The following is a 17,336-nucleotide window of genomic DNA, read 5'->3' as shown; positions in this document are numbered from 1 at the left end:
TGACTTAGCAGATGAAGTACTTTCCTCAGAAAATATGAGGACAAGCGTTCAGATCCCCGATACCCAGTAAACAATGGGCAGGGGTTGCAGCCCACTGTAAGCCCAGCACAATTCTATGTAGAGGACTTAGAGACAAGAGATCCCCAGAACAAGCTGGTCAGCTAAACAAACTTAGGTCTCAGGGTTCAGCAGGAGGGTCTACCTCAGTAAAGAATGCCCAAGGCCAGCCTCTGACTTCCACATTCGTCATACAGTAACAGATCACAGAGACAGAAACAGAATGGAGTCCCCGTGGGCTGGGAGGATGGAGAGTGGAGCTAATGGTCACAGGATACAGTTGTACCAGTGATATGGGAAGGGCTGAGCTGGGCAGTGGAGATTATATAAGTAAACTTAGTATCACTAAATCATAGTATCTTTTATGTTACATGTACTTTACAACAATAAAAAGTTAAGACAAAGCTGGGCAGGGTGGCACACACCTTTAATCTCAGCACTTGGGAAGGCAGAGGCAGGCCGATCTCTGAGTTTGAGGCCAGCCTGGTCTACAGAGCAAATTCTATAGCCAGGGCTACACAGAGAAACCCTGTCCCAAAAATATAAATAAATAAATAAAATAAAGTATGTAATTAAACCAAAAAAGTCAATCAATAAATAGTAAGAAGATGATGTTGGAGAGATGGTTCATTGGTTAAGAGCACTGGCTGCTCTTCCAAAGGACCTTGTTCAATTCCCAGCTCCCACATGAAGGCTCACACAACTGTTTGTAACTCAAGTTCCAGCAGATCCTCACACATGCAGGCCAAGTACCAAGTACCAATACACATAAAAATTAATGAACAAATAAAAATTACTTTTAAAAAACAAGATGATCATACAAGGCTGACCTGGTCTATAGGAGGTAGGGTTGGGTTTCAGGGGTACTTTAGTGATAGAATGCTTGCCTAGTATGAACAGGCTCTGGATTTGATGCCAGCACTATCAGAAAAAAACACCCAAACCAATTATATATATATATATATATATATATATATATATATATATATATATATATATATACAGAGCACAGCGACTTCAACAAAGGAGCAGGGATTTTCTTCTCTGCTTTACTTTTATTTGCAAAATAATTCCCTTGCCAGAGGAAAGCAGAAGGCCAATAAATGTTGAGAGGGGTTGGAGGGGTTACACCTGGGTAAGAACACTCGTTGCTCTTACAGAGGAAACAGATGCTATTCCTAGCACCTGTATGGCTGGCTCACAGCTGTGTAACTCCAATCCCCAGGGATCTGATACCTTTGCCATTCTCCTGTACTGTTTATTTTAGACATGCATGGCCTGTTCCAACTGTGTAACTGGGGGGCTCATGCCCTGAGAAGAGCAGGATGAAGGTGACTGTTTACCCACAACAGGGCCAGGGATTACTGGAACTGTAGAGCCCCCAGTGAGACAGGTTGGTCCCCCTTGGCAAGTACACAAGTAACGCCGCCATGTCTCCGCTTTCAGCGGAAAAGGAGAACCAGTGACTGAACTCAGCTGGCATTCCTGTCGGCATCTCCTCTACCAAGCGGTGGCCACAATCTTGTCCCATGCGGGCTTTGAGTGTGCTAACGCAAGTGTCCTAGAGACCCTAACTGACGTAGCACATGAGTACTGACTCAAGTTCACCAAGTTGCTGCGCTCTGCTGTAGACCGGGAGGCCAGGCTGGGACAGACCCCTTTCCCTGATGTCATGGAGCAGGTGTTCCATGAAGTGGGGATTGGCAGCGTGCTCTCCCTGCAGGAGTTCTGGCAGCACCGCATCAAGGACTATCACACTTACATGCTACAGGTGAGGTGACCCTGACTATCATACTTACACGCTACAGGTGAGGTGACCCTGGGGCAGTCGGCAAAGGTGTCATAGTCTGGGAATGTTCGGCAGGGTCTACAATATGTGTTCTGGAGCGTAGCGCACAGGGAATGTAACCCACTTTCTCATGGCCTGTTGTTTCTCTGTCCTCACACTGATCTAGTGTGATGTCGGGGCCTCTTTCAGTCAGCGGACAGCCCATTCATTGCTTCTGTCTCTGGAAGACATACACAGGTATCTGGAGTCGCAGACACTCTTCCTCAACAAATATTTACTGAAGACTTACTATGAGTCAGGCATTGTGGGAGACTGTAGTTTACAGGTGGGTAAACGCTTGTGAGCTTACAGTAGTCATGAGAACAAAAGCAGGCAAGCAAGTAATAGCCACAGCAATTCAGACGGCTCTGAGGGCTGAAACTGAAGACCCAAGGAGTCCTGGAAGGGCTCCTGAGGGTAGGGCAGAGCACAAACATCTCTCCACTTCCTGAGGGTTAGGCAGTTTCAATTCTCCACTTAAGATTGACCAGGAGCTTGGCAGTGATGGCACACACCTTTAATCCCAGCACTCAGAAGGCAGAGGCAGTGGATCTCTGTGAGTTCAAGGCCAGCCTGGTCTACAGAGCAAGTGCCAGAACAGGCTCCAAAGCTACAGAGAAACCCTGTCTCGAAAAACCAAAAAGAAGTGGGGCGGGGGTGAAGGGTGAGTGACCAGGAATCCTCAGCATCTAACAGAAAGCCTTTGCTTAGGGTCCAGATCGCTGCTTCACTCAGTGTTTGCCTATATGTCACATGTCTGAAAGGTTTCTGTTGTGCGACAGGATTCCACTGTGCAGGTTGGCTTTACTCTCCACCCTTCTTTTCAACCTCCTAAGAGGTAGAATTCCAGGCATGTGTTGCAATGGTCAGATAATTGTTTATTTTTATAGGCAGAAATGCAGTATTCTGTCTCAGATCTTATTTGTCTTATGTAACTTTTAATTAATGATCAAAACATTTTCTGACACATTTTTCTTTGTATGTCTGTATCATAAACTCTGACCCAACCCATTGCCAGTGGAAGTTGTTCTTGTTGCTTTGTGGTGCTTGGAATGCCTGGCCTTGCACACCGTAAGCATGCACTCCCACTGAGCTGCACGCCCAGTCCTAGCAGCAGAAGTTTTAAAATTCATCTTTCAGGCTGGCTCAGTTAGTAAAGTGTTTGCCTCAAAAGCATGAGGACCTGATTCATATTCCCAGGGCTCATGAGATGCAAAGCGGACACGGGGATTCCTGGAGCTCGCTTCTTAAAAAAGTGGAAGTGCCTGAGAAAAGACAACAGAACTGACTCTTTGACCTCCATATACATGCACTCAGGTGTGCAAGTAACACAGACATACACACACACACATGCATATACACATGTGCATATACATGCACACACCAGAAGGAAAGAAAAATAAACAAAAGTACACCTCATGTATTAACTTGTACTCTGCTGGGTTCTCGTTGGGTACCACCAGTTGACTATTCAATCTCCTTCTGAAATATCCTTGGAGAATTAATTCTTGTTTGCCAACAGATTAGCAAGCAGCTGTCTGAAGAATATGAAAGGATTGTCAATCCTGAGAAGGCCACAGAAGACACTAAGCCTGTGAAGATCAAGGAGGAGCCTGTGAGTGACATCACGTTCCCTGTCAGTGAGGAGCTGGAGGCTGACCTTGCTTCTGGAGACCAGTCCTTACCCAATGGGGTCCTGGGAGCTCAGAGTAAGCGCTTCCCGTCCAACCTGGAGGTGGAGGCTTCGCCACAAGCTTCAAGTAAGGAACAAAGTGTTTTCATTTTGATCCAAGTTCTGTCCATCTTAGCAGTTAATGACATCTTGGAATCATACTCAGAGTAGGAGAAAAGTCGGCATGGGCAGAACGGAAGTTGCTGGGACAGACAGAGCTGTGGTAAATGCTTAGGATACACTCTGGTTAAGTAGCCGTGTTTCCTTGACAGAAGTTGTCTAAGAAATTGCAGACCAACGGGAATGAAATTGTTCTGCCTGGTTTGAATAGGCTGGTCTCTTGTAGGTTATAGCTGTGATGACATTAGGAACTTGGACAACTGTTCATCACTTTTTCATTTTTAGGGAATTATATGTTTATTTGTTTGTTTAGTTGTTGAGACAGGATCTTGCCATATAGTCTAGGTTGATCTGAAATTCATGACCTCCTGCTTCAGCCTCCCTTGTGCTAGGATTACTACCCCACACACTGCCTGCTTCACTGCCTGAGTCAGTTAAAATGCAAATTCATTTGGATACTTACTTGTTTACAAACATAAATGTGTAAGAAATTTAAGTATCAAATCTTCAGATGTGACCCGAACAGAATTAGGCCAGTGTTAAGCGTGCTGAAGGGAGGCGTCGCCAAGGAAGAAGTCACAGTTAAGAGCAGAGCTGCACTACCTGAGTACAGAGAGGTAGTGTTGGACCCTAGAGTCCAGTCACCGAGGAGGAGTTGCCCCAAGAGACCACCACAGGTGATGGAAAAGCATGAGGATTTTATTAGTTCTATCACGACAGGGTCTTTCAGCATTCGAGAAGCCAAAAGACCCCAAATAGCTGGTATAGGCTACTTTTAAAGCAAAAAGCCACAGAAACAAAGGGGGGAGAGTCTGGGGGTTGTTTTTCCAACCATTAGGATTCGCTGATTCAAAGGGCTATTAACAATGATTGGTCTGAGCCAGGACTGGAGGGCGGTTGCCAGATCACGTGAGGTAAGAGGAAACATTTGAGGATTACTTTGACCCCTTCCCAGGGACTGAGTCAACATCTAAGGGTTATCTTGCCCCAATCTCAATAACTGAGTTCTATCTTGGAGAACATCCACAAGGGCACAGGGGGGTGGAAAATCCCCAACATTCCAGTACTTGCATGTGAAGCTGTTAGGTCCTTGGTTCCCAGGGGAGGGGTACCACTACTGCTGAGAGGCCTCAGAAATGGCCTCAGAGTTGTTAGAAATGACTTCAGAGTTATCCTAGAGTTCTACAATAGGGGACATCAAGGACCACGTCTCTTGTCAGGAGAGACAAGCAGAAAGCTGATGTTAGCATCCAGTAGTGATCATAGTCTTCAAAATGTAGGAGAGGCCCAGAGGATCCTCAAATAAAAGACAGAAAAATAAGACAGCCTCATAAAAGGAAGGAAAAGGAGCTAGAGAGATGGCTCAGTGGGTAAGAGAACTTGCAGTGCAAGCACGAGGACCTGAGTTCAAATCCCCAGCACCCATGTGAAAGGTCCTGGCTATGTGTGCTTGTAATCCCGTTATTGGGAAATGGAGACAGATGATCCTAAAAGCTTACTGGCCAGCCAGTCTTGCAAAAATAGTGAGTTTCCAGGTCAATACAGTAAGAGAGCGACAGATACCAGCACTCTTCTCTGGCTTCTCCATATAGATGGGCACACATGCCTACAGATTTATTTGTATAATACACACACACGGGGGGGGGGGGGGAAGGACAAGATAAACTAGCTGAGTAAGGCCTGTAACTATATCTGCCTTTAAACATAATCTTTCCAGTGGGGGTGGGTAAGGTGAAGGAGAGAAAAATGAAAGAAGTTGGTAACTTGGGACTGACATTTTGAACCATAGACATCCTTAATCCAGGTGTAGAACAGCAATGAAAACAGTGCAAAGGAACTGGGTGGTGGTGGTGCACACCTTTAATCCCAGCACTTGGGTGGCAGGGGCAGGCGGATCTCTGTGAGTTTGAGGCCACCTGGTCTACAAGAGCTAGTTCCAGGACAGGTACAGCCTCCTGAGTGCTGGGACTAAAGGCATGCACTATCTATGCCCCGCTGGATTCTTATTTTTAAATACAGTGGGCTTTCTGAATTTTGGAGAAAAGGTTCTTAACCAATTACATTTCACTTTGGCATTTTTTTGTACTTTTTCAGAACAGCTAAGCCACTGTCACAGATGGATTGTGATGCTGGCAGTAATCAGACCAAAGCACTGTCCCCAACTGGTACTTACTGTGGGACAACACACTTTTCTTAGCTTCTCTCAGCCATCTCTCTGGCACGGTTGAGAAGAATCATGTCACTTTGATGCTCCCTGCAGAGGTGTGAAGCTGAGATTGCCTAATGCTTAAACGTCAAAGCTTGCATAGCGTCACAAATATACGGCATTATAGATGTCAGACCTTCATTCATTTATTTTGGAACAAGTCACATCACTGGGATCCAGTAGTAATACAGGAGATAGTTAAACATAACAGAGCTCAGAAGGCAAGTTTCCAAGCCATTTCTGCTGCTCAAGCCTCTCACAAAAGGAGAGCCCTGTGGTGACAGCCATTATCTTTATGCACACTGCTCTTTCCCCACAATTCTTCCTTTTCTAGATTATTCCATCCAGCCTCATCCTGCATTTCCCCCATGCTCATTTTCTGTGAAGAATGCAGACAGGGCCCTGCTGCAGTTGCTAGGTGGGCAGCCTTTGGTTTGTTTCAGGTTCTTTGTTTGTTGTTCTTTAAAAACACATTTGAGGAGCCAGAGAGATGGCTCAGTGGATGAAGACAACTTGATGCAACTTGAGTTCGATCCCTGGAACCCACCTGGTGCAAGAAGAGAACTCCAAGGTGTCCTTTCCATGCCGTGGTGCATGCTGGGGCACAAACACAAATAAATTATTTTTGAAAAAAGTCATTTGAGTTGTCCCGATTCTTTTTCTAATTCTCTGACTATATCATACAAGTACATAATAAATATTTCCCTCTTTCGAATAAGTCCCATTCCCCATTCTTTCCCCACAGTCGTCTCCCCCACCACACACACAGCTCCTTTCATGTCTTGTGTGACCCAGAGTTGCCTCAAGCATGGGTGAGAACTTACTGGAATAGGAGCAACTTAGCAGCGGCTGTCTCACTGAGGAAAGGTTTGCACCACCCTCCCTCAACAACCATTCTTTGCCAACAGGCCCTCGGAGGGGCGGGGGCTCATGGGTGCCCTGTCATCACAGTGAACACTGGCAGACCTGTCCTGTGCAGTTGGTGAGTGCAATGGCTACATTACATCCAGAAGGTAGCTTTTTGCTGTACATCTCCCATCCAGTGGTTCTGAAATTCTTCTCACCCCTTATTCAAGGTTCCCTGAGCAGGGAGGAAGGAACAGAGATGTCCTAATGAGCGCTTCACCATCACTCACTCTGGCCAGTTCCGGGTTTCTGCATTAGCTGATGCCCACTGCCCACTGCTATAAGCACCAGTGAAGGCCGAGCTCAAACAGCAAGTTTAGGCCCAATGACGTGTGTTCCCATCTCAGAATGTTTAAGGATTTACTATGTGCATTTGTGTTAGCGCATGGTATGTGTGGGGGCATGTATGGGGAGGCCAGAGACAGCCGTGTGCTGTCAGTTCTTCCTCCACACGGTTCCAGGGACCGAACACATGGCGTCAGGTTGGCATACTCTCCATTCCAGGTTTTTCTTTTCTTCTTTTCTTTTCTGTTTTGTTTGTTTGTTTGTTTGTTTGTTTTGTTTTTTGAGGCAGGGTTTCTCTGTGAAACACTCTAGCTGTCCTGGAACTCACTCCCTAGACCAGGATGGCCTTGAACTCACAGAGTTCCACCTGCCTCTGCCTCCAAAGTGCTGGGATTAAAGGCGTGCACCACCACTGCCCAGCTAGTTCCAGGGTTTTCAAAGACAGTCACATCACATACCCTGAACCAGCTTCCTGCAATCCTCCTGCTTAAGTTATAACTTACTTAAAATATTTATAAATTTGCGGCCTGGCGGTGGTGGCACACGGTTTTAATCCCAGCACTCAGGAGGCAGAGACAGGAGGATCTCTGTGAGTTCGAGGCCAGCCTGGTCTACAGAGCGAGTTCCAGAACAGGCTCCAAAGCTACAGAGAAACCTGTCTCCAAAATGTGTGTGTGTATATGTATATATATATATATATATATATATATATATATATATATACATATGTGTGTGTGTGTGTGTGTGTGTGTGAATTTGGAAATTAATCCTTAACAGTCTTAAAAATCTATTCTGTTTCGATCCTCACTTTCAAGAATGAAGTGGCCAGCAGGGAGCTGGTGTCTGTAAAGTTTTTAGCTCACTTAGAAAACATTAAGCACAGTGAGATGAAGACAAGCCGCTTACAGAGCTGACGGCAGGAGAGGGAGGCGCCATGGAGAAGAGCAGAGTGTGTTCAGAGCTTTGCTTTGCAAACGGTTTCCCCTTACATAGGTCAGGCAAGTATGGTGGCCCCACCCTACAGAGGCAGCACTCAGGTGACAGAGGTGGATTGAGATACACACAAGGGTGGGTCCTTTTTCTCTTCCTGTTTTAAGAAAGGGTCTCACTATGCAGTCCTGACAGGTCTTGAACTCAGAAATCCACCTGCCTCTGCGTCCCGAGTGCTGGGATTAAAGACGTGCACCGCAATGTCATGATGTTGGGCAGAGAAGGTTTAAGCTTTGAAAAAAGGAAGAAAAAGCTCATATTTTTAGAGGTATGGAGTATTGAATAATAAATGGTAAGATAAAATTCTATGTTGCTTTAAAATAATACTAGAGAACAGGCACCGAGTCTGAAAGGCAAATTGTGAGGACTGGGACTCAGGCTGAGCTGGGGCAATGCTGTGAAGGCAGAGCACACCAAGGTCACCTGCAGGACTTCCTGAGCGGCCTGTTGAGCTCCCCACTCTGGTGAAGCCCATTGCAGAGGTGTCGCTAAGATCCTCCTGGCTGCTGACCTTCCTTCTGTTCCACAGTCTACACTCTGAGAACCAAGGTAAGCCCTTCTAGTTATGTATTATTGGGTGGATACCTAGCCAAACCCTGCAGTCACAAGCAATGTTTTATATTGTTCTAAGGACAATATAAACAGGACAGGTTTGGGGACCTGGTTAGGCGAATGCATCTGGGAAATTAAGCTACAGCTTACAGCCGACCAGGTCTGCCTTTAAAGCTCAGTTGTAACTAATAGTGCTGAATCTATTAGTGATCACACAATTTCTAATTTGAAATCATGACACAGAGTTAAAGTTGAAAACTTTATTCTTTATAATGTGTTACACATCTTGTGCAAGCACACCCCACTTCAGCACTGGCTGCCAAGGGCAACGCGCTGTCCCTCGGTTCAACTTCATTCTCCCCTCCCATTCTGCTTAAAGAACAGCAACTTAGACGCAGAGTCAAGAGCACAGCGCTAAAGAGCTGAGGCCACGGATCCAGCCTAGCCAAGGTCCAAAGTTGTCTCCAAGATGGAAGTTCTCCTTGTCCAATCAGCAGCAAAAGACTTGAGTTCAAACAATGCAGCTTGAAATCTCAGGCTGAACGATTATCAGCTTCCAGAGCGGTGAAAAGACACTTCCTTGCATAAATACCAGGAGAACTGACCAAGGACGGGCACCCACCTGCCAGCTCCACCTTCACCGACTTCATCTCAATCTGGAACCCTCAAAGAAGCTACTATCCTGCTCTTGACTGCAGCCCTGACTCACAGGAAGGGCTTCTCTGTGTGGAGACCCAGTACGTCCAACTTCCAGCAACAAGTGGGATGGTCTATTTGTTTCTCTTCCAGTGTTGTGCCATTGATTCTTGCATGAAGTTCTGAAAGGCTGGCTCTTCGCGGCTTTCCTCTGTAACTGTACGAGGGAAGGGTGATTCTTTGAAAACCCTCAGGATGACAAGCCAATCAGCAAGCCTGTTACCCACCCGACAGAAACCCCATTTTTAAATTATTTTTCACGTTTTCAAGACAGGGACTCACTATAGATCCCAAGCTGGCCTGGAACCCATAGTCCTCCTGCCTCGGTTTCTACCATTGAGGTTACAGGCATGAGCCAAAACACCTGGCTAAAACTATTTTACAGCATCAAGGACTCACACCCTCCAAACATGCGGCATCTAAGTAAAGAGAGCATCCCTTTCATAAATAATAACAATGAGGTCTACTCAGGTAGGCAAGAGACAAAAAAATATCCATTGTAGATTTACCTACTGCTCCAGCCACCCAAGAGCTAGGAATAAAGTAGGGAGCCACCACACTTGACTGTTAAACACTCAAAACAAACAGAACAGTCAGGGCTGGAGAGGGGATTCAGTGGCTAAGAGCATTTGTTGCTCTTGCATAGGCCCCAGTTTTGTACCCAGCAGCCACGAATCTCCAATTCCAGGGGATTTCTGACCTCTGTGGGGACCAGACATTCACAGAGTGCATACACAGACATGCAGACAAGACTCTCACATACATAAAGTAAAAATAAATATAGCTTTAAAAAAAAACAACATTAATGACTCAGGATGTAGCTCAGTAGCACATGCTTTTAGCAAGCAAGAGGTCCTGGGGTACACCCTTATCACCAATTAACCAAAACAGCAGTAACAGCCAGAACAGTGGCATCTGCAGGTCGAGTCAGAAGTTACAAGACATAAAAGGCATGGTACTGGGGTTGCCCACTGTGTGTAGCCCGTTCCTAGACAGCAGTGCTGAGCTGTATCAGTGGAAACCAAGCTGATCGCATACACTCAGGTGAAGCTGTACACAGGTACTGCTCTCTGCTCCTGACTCTGGATGTGACAGAACCAGCGTTTGAAGTCCCTGCCTTGACTTCTCCATAGTGACAGAACCTAGAATTTTGAAATAAACCCTTTCTCCTCTAAATTGCTTTCTGTCAGGCTGTTCTGTCACAGCAAGGGGATGAAATGAAAACATGCAGCGAGACCAGAACCCTCCACATAGGAAACTCTGCTGGCACCATAAGCTTTGCCACCTCCTCATTCCTGCCACTGACCACAGGCTCAGATCTTCAAGTCTCCGCCCACCACCTCTCACCTCTGCGGTCAATGTCATCAGTGTCACTCTCGGCTTCCTCGTCCTCCGCCTCCAAGGTTCCTCGCGTCAGGATCAAGTCAGAAGGGTCCAGTGCAGGAGACAGGCTGTCTAGGGTTAAAACACTGATCAGTACAGACATGCCTTCGTTTCTGTTCGTCAAGAGCACTTTTCGCGATTCACTGGCAGCATGAAAGTACTCCTGACGAATGGAAAAGAAGGAGCTGAGACTTCTAAATGTATGAGAAACTTCACTTGTTATCTCTACAACTTCTACGATTGGTTCCACTGAGGAAAACTTAAGAATTGTATCCCTGAAACACCAGCACTCTGCCTCACGAGCTTACAGACTGGAAGAAGCTGGTTTTTCCAATGAGAGATAAAGAAACATAAGGTTGCAAACTGGCAATAGTTCAAATAATGCAGACGCTTCTAGGGAGGATGCAGGTCAGGGGAGGACTGGAGAAAAAGGTTGAAATGATATGGAATAGAGCAGCTGTGGCAACTTTCAAGCAATGGAATGGGGGGGGGGTAAAAAAGGGAAATCAAATATACTACTAGCCGGGCAGTGGTGGCGCACGCCTTTAATCCCAGCACTCGGGAGGCAGGGCAGGAGGATCTCTGTGAGTTCGAGGCCAGCCTGGTCTACAAGAGCTAGTTCCAGGACAGGCTCCAAAGCTACAAAGAAACTCTGTCTTGAAAAACAAAAAACAAAAACAAAATACCACTAGAGGTAAAATTCCATACTCAGTGAGTAAGGACTAAGCCCTAAGAATGAGAAGTAAGTCTGATCCCGAAACTGAGAGGGACCTAAACCTACAGGAGTGTGTGACCACTGACCAACGTTCAAGTGACTGTGAGACTGAGGAGTTCAGCTGGGGAGGGTTGTAAGACGGGCTGAAGGCAGTAACAAGGAGGGAAACAGATCTCAGTGGCCAACCAGGAGTGGTGGTGAACATCTTTAATCCCAGCACTTGGGAAGCAGAGGCAGGCAGATCTCTGTGAGTTCGAGGGCAGCCCTATCTACTGAACAAAGTTCCAGGACAACCAGAACTGTACAGTGAGACCATGGCTCAGGGGAAGAAAAACGAAAATCTCGGGCCTATGATCTACACAGTAATGGTGACTGAAGACGCTAACAGTGAATGCCTCTTTCCTTTCCACACCCAACTAAGAATTATGCAGATATCTGAGGGATGTTCCCCACATCATCCATGGAAACTCTCCTTCCCATCTGGATGCTGTAGCAGGAGAATGAACACCTGTGACTCTGGAGGACCTTGGTGTGCACTCACACACAGATGGGGAGGGTGTCTGGTGGCACGGAAGCATTTGTGTCGCTGGCTGTGCAGAAAGAAGGAAGGAAACAGGCAAACGGGAGCAAAGGTAGCAAAGAAAGGAGGGAAGGACAAAGACTAAGGTAGCAGGATAAAAGAGTGAAATACAGAACACAACACAAACCCATGCCCGTTGGAAGACCAAGCAGTTTAAAACAGTAACTTGTAATAAAGAAAATAAAATCCACTGCATAATGCAACAAGAAATATGCAAAATATACTCAGGATAACATTCCAGAAAGACACAAGAACTGCCAAATACAAAAATTCTTCCTGCTTGAGGAGGAAGAGGCAACATCAGTCATGTCGGTTCTTCCTGAACTATTTAAGAAGCAAAAGCGAACCGCAACACAAATGCGGAGGCTGTCTGGGAAGCCAGAGAAGCTGATGAGGAAGTGCATGTGAGAAGAGCCAGGGAGGGGAAAGAGTACAAGGGAGACCAGTCTGCGCAGACACTGAAGCATTTTGTAGTTCTAACGTGTACAGGCATGTAGGTAAAGATATCAGTGTAATAGACAGGAGTTCAGAACCAGCCAGACTGCTCAGTGGATACGGGCTCTCGATCCCAAACCTGACGAGCACAGTCCTCTCTGAAGGGAAATGGCTACACCTAAGTAAGACCAAGTATTAGACAACAGTGTGTCCATGCTAATCTTCTCACTGTTCTGAGCTGTTCTTTGCTTTGTTTCGTTTGGTTTGGTTTATGGAGACAGGGTTTCTCTGTGTAACCCTGGCTGTCCTGGAACTCACTGCATAGACCAGGCTGACTTTGAACTCACAGAGATCCGCCTGCCTCTGCCTGCAGAGTGCTGGGATTAAAGGTGTGCACCACCACGCCTGGCTGACTGTACTGAAGTTTTTGAAAATAATATCTTTACTTTTAGGAAGTATACACAGAGTATTAAAAGAGTATCATGTTTGCATGAGCTTTAATAATATCTAAAATTTAGTTATAACACACTACACAAGTACAAGACTTTCAGGGGAAGCTCAGTGCAGTGTAAAGTGTGCACCATCATCAATCAGGTACTTCTGTCCCGGATCACTCATGCAGATGCGTGTATGTAGGTCTCCCCATCGCCTGTCCTTTCTCTTTCCCGTTTACACAGACATCGCTGCTATGTGGATCCACCCTCTGTTCTCTCCTAACACCAAGAGCCCTCCAATACCTTTGCCAGCCCGTGTCCAGGGCTACGGAGCCCATATCCTTCCGAAGACGCTCCAGCTGCTCCTTCTGCTGATCACTCTGGGCACTCGCCTACAGACGAGGGAAATGTCCTCACGTTAAATTAGGAGATCCCAGACTGATGAGATGGCTCAGAGGTGCCAGTACTTTGCTTGCAGCTGTGTTGAACAATCCCATCTGTGGACCCCACATGACAGGAGAGAACTGAGGTCTGCAAGTTGCCCTCTGACCTCCACATGTACTTCCCAACACAAATAAATTTGAAAAATTGTAATACTTTTTAAGGAGGTCTCTAGGGTAGGGCTTATGACTGAGAAGCTGAGTGCTCAGCAGATGTGAAGCCCTGGTTTCAATCTCTGGTACAAAGAAATAAAATAAAGCAAGATAATAAAGATGTATAAATTAAGATGCCAGTTTTTTTTTAAGGTAGGGTTTCATGTAGTATAAGAGGTAGGGTTACATGTAGTATAGGTCACCCCAAGCTCACTTTGTAGCCATGGATCCATGATGACCCTGAACTTAACAGGGTCCACCACCATGCTTAGTTAGTACTAAAGAACAAGCTAAGTGTTCTTAAGCTAAACAAATATTCAACCAACTGAGTTAGGTCCCCAGTTCCCAAGTGCCACCCTTTTAGGAGATTAGGAATTATAAAAGTACTAGAAGCTGGTAAAGGATAACAGATATGGAGACAGTCATGTGGGCCCAAGAGACAGCAGATTTCCAGTCATATGCTGAATGAAATAATTCAGAGCATATACCCAGAACCATGATCAGAGAACCCTCAAGTGGCACTTGGCAAGAAGGCCCTATGATAAAGGACCCAATGCAGGCTCTGCCAAAGGGAGAGCCTCAACTTAGCTCTGGAACAAGAGCTTGAGATATCTCTCTATTCTTCAAAATCCTACAACAAGCCTTTAAGTTGACCTCAGAGACTGGATGAGGTGGGGCATAAAAAGTCCTTGGTAAAGATATTTCAACAAAATTCTGATATTTTAAAAATTCAGATACAAAGCCGGTGTGGTAGCTCAGGCCTGTAATTCCAGCACTCAGAAGGATGAAGTAGTAAACAAAACAAAACAAAACAAAAAGGATACATATTCAAAGAGAAGAAAAACTGTTTGGAGGTCCTTCTGCATACAGACAACATATACACCAGTTTACGAATTTAAATGAACAAGTGCTTGAGGTGGGATGTGGTGTCTCAAGCCTACAGTCCTACCTGTTCAGGTGACTAAGGTAAGAGATCACTAGAGCCCTAAAGTTTCAGGCCTGCCTGGGGTACAGTGAGACTTCAACTCAAAACCAAACAGGGCTGGGCACATAGTTCAGAGAGTAGAACACTACCAAAAACAAAGAAACAAACAAACAAACAAAAATTCAAGAATTTAAAAGAAACACATAGGGCTAGAGAGATGGCTCAGAGGTTAAAAATACTGGATGCTTTTCCTGAGTTCAATTCCCAGCAACCACATGGTGGCTCACAACAATCTGTAAGGAGATCTGGTGCCTTCTCCCGGCATGGAGGTGTACAGGCAGGGGAACATTGTACACATAATCAGTAAATAAATCTTTTAAAATAAATAAATAAATAATAAAAGAAACACACAGGTTCCGGCAGTTAATTATATCTCAATAAAGTCAGAAAAAAAATTAAAATAACAAGTCAGGCAGTGGTGGCACAAGTCTTTAGTCCCAGCACTTGGGAGGCAGAGGCAGGCAGATCTCTGAGTTCGAGGCCAGCCTGATCTACAGAGTGAGTTCCAGTACAGCCAGAGCTGTACCGATAAACCCTGTCTTGATAAACCTTTCCTTCTCATCCCTGCTACCTGAGTGCTGATTACAGCACAGGCCAGCATACCAGCTGGTCCCCAACTCCTCCGCTCAAGAGTCCCCTATCCTCTATGGTGACCGGCTGGGACTGCAGGCCTGTGCCATGTGTGGGTCAGACGGACTCTGACAGCTCTACCACACGCCCCCTCTTACCAGTGATTTCTTCAGGCGCTCGTATTCAGGCCGATATTCCCTGGAGAAAGAAATGCCTTCTCAGTCCCTCTCCTGAGAGACCCACACTGCCCACCCCAACCTATCACTTCTGTCTGCTTAAAAACCTCCAGCCACAAGACCTGACATCACCAGTCTACCCCTGTGGAATTCAACAACTCCTGATGGCTGTTGTAGAGACTTCCAATGAAGACAACACAGCTGAGGGGCAAGGGCACGTGCTGGTGTGAGGAAACAGCTGAGAAGATGGCTGCTGCTCGGGAAGGCCAATGTCTAAGGAAGCGATGGGCCTTAGGTCAACAAGACACACACAAAACCCTTGACGGCTCATCAGTGGGAAAATAATGTTGCCTGGCAACCACAATGTCATCCTTAGGATCAAACTATGAAGCCAAAGCAGTATGCTAACAGGCAGGCTATGAGTCATGGTCCCAGTGTCACAGGTGCTCTCCTTTAGGTGAATGGGTCCCACTTTACACCAACAGCTCTTGTTGCAGGATCGTGAAGAATAGAGAGGTGTCTCACAGCTTGTTCCAGCAGTGACAACAGCTGGAACAGACATTCACGAACTGTCTCTATGATGGGGAAATCACTGGGCTAGAACTTCGCATATACGTCCCCTCGGTGCCAAATCCACACCACAGCTTCTACAGCTGATGTCTTACAGGGACAGAACTATGACCTCTTGTTTCTGAACTTTGTACAAGTCTTTTGTCCTACAATAACAGACTTGAGAAGTTGACCTCGAAGCTTGTAGTAACTACCAAGTGGCTCTTTTCAGAACAGGCTTGATGACCCCTGCCTGGCAACCACTGAGATCAGTGAACACTTTATATTTCTATCTTTTTAAAGACGGAACAGACCCTGGTTACTTCTGAGTGTGCTCAGGTCTAATATTCATATGCAAGAAAATATACTTTACACAGAAGATGGAAATGCTTCTCCTGGCCAAATGACTACCGTATGAGAATGGGGGGTAACGGAGAGCACATCAAGAGCCCCTCCTTTCTCACCTTTCGTACTCTTCTGCAGCACTGGTAACTTGAACACAGAGCTCATCAAAGCCGGTGCCCACCACAGCAGAGACACCCACCACCTGCCAAGAAGTAGCATGTATTTGCGTGCTAGACAAGGGCTCTGCTAATGAGCTGCCCCCAACCCATGAACAACACAGCACTACCAAGAACAAAATTACGTACTTTACAGAATGTAAAGCTGGTTCGAAGCCAGTGAAGGCTTCGGTAAGACATTATCTGCAGCTACTGTCACGAGGATAGGAGATAAAATTTACCCTGAGCGAGCTATAAAACTCATCTAACACCAGGCTCATGGAACGAGTCAGGTTACTGACATAGGTAGTCTCTTGGTTCAAGGCATCTTGGAAAGTCTCAAAATCCTGCATCCACTCCACTGCGAAGCTGTGGTCAATGATGTCAGTCTGTGCCAGAGAGAAGGCAGTCATCAGCATGGCTAAACCATGGCAAAAGTCATCTAAGTAAGTGGTTGACAGCAAAGAACTCATCACCCACAGATGTTCTTTCTCTGGCGCCCGTTCCCAGCTCCACTGCAACAAACCATAAAGCAACCTGCCTTGCCTCTGATTAGTATTTCCAGAAGACTGTTCCTCTACTGACACAGAACCCCTGATGCTGAGGGACGGCTGACACACTCTGTCTGCCCTGTAGTCACTGGGGGAGAGGCAGCACTGAATACACACTCCGTCTGGCGGCATCTACTTCCCTGACTCTCCGCAGTAAAATCTCAATGTGCTGACAACACTGAAGTCACTTCTCACACCTACCCAGACCTTCTAACTCATTCCAGACTCTGTGTTAAAGACATGCTGAAATCCCCGCAGGAAGTACTCACTTTGTTCATGACCACAATGAAAGGCAGCTAGCTAGGTTTTATATAAGATGCTGGGAAAAAAAAAATCAAACATGGAGCCAGCATTATTAAAAGTCTTTAAGGCCAGGCATAATGTTACCTGTTTGTAATTCCAGCAGTCAGAAGGGAGAGGCTGGAAGTTCATGAGTTCAAGGCCAATCTGGGCATACAATGAGAGTTTGTTTCAAAAACAAAACAAAACAAAACCCTAAAGGTATTCAAGCTCTGCAGACTAAGTAAAGACAACAGAAAAACCTTCAGTCTGA

General features: G+C 45.9%; 1 protein-coding gene and 1 pseudogene across 2 annotated transcripts; one reads left to right on the top strand and one right to left on the bottom strand.

The window, feature by feature from the left end:
* The first annotated feature begins 1,480 nt into the window (after positions 1–1,480).
* Positions 1,481–9,042, top strand: LOC148117857 (STAGA complex 65 subunit gamma-like; annotated as a pseudogene). Its single transcript, XR_015736670.1, has 4 exons — positions 1,481–1,828; positions 3,408–3,645; positions 8,494–8,613; positions 8,927–9,042. The product of XR_015736670.1 is annotated as an STAGA complex 65 subunit gamma-like (transcript).
* On the bottom strand, positions 8,923–17,061 carry LOC146894438 (GPN-loop GTPase 1-like). The gene is made up of 7 exons (XM_087901740.1): positions 17,053–17,061; positions 16,475–16,621; positions 16,197–16,279; positions 15,166–15,205; positions 13,163–13,251; positions 10,660–10,767; positions 8,923–9,469 (listed from the first exon to the last, which is right to left on the bottom strand). Exons 1-6 carry the CDS (start codon positions 17,059–17,061, stop codon positions 10,737–10,739), a joined length of 399 nt encoding a protein of 132 aa, XP_087757866.1. The 3' UTR covers positions 8,923–9,469; positions 10,660–10,736.
* Positions 17,062–17,336: the final 275 nt, after the last annotated feature.

The sequence above is a fragment of the Myodes glareolus genome, chromosome 25 (genome assembly GCF_982192425.1).
Source record: "Myodes glareolus chromosome 25, mMyoGla1.1, whole genome shotgun sequence".
NCBI lineage: Eukaryota > Metazoa > Chordata > Mammalia > Rodentia > Cricetidae > Myodes > Myodes glareolus.
This window is presented reverse-complemented; position numbering and strand designations above follow the sequence as displayed.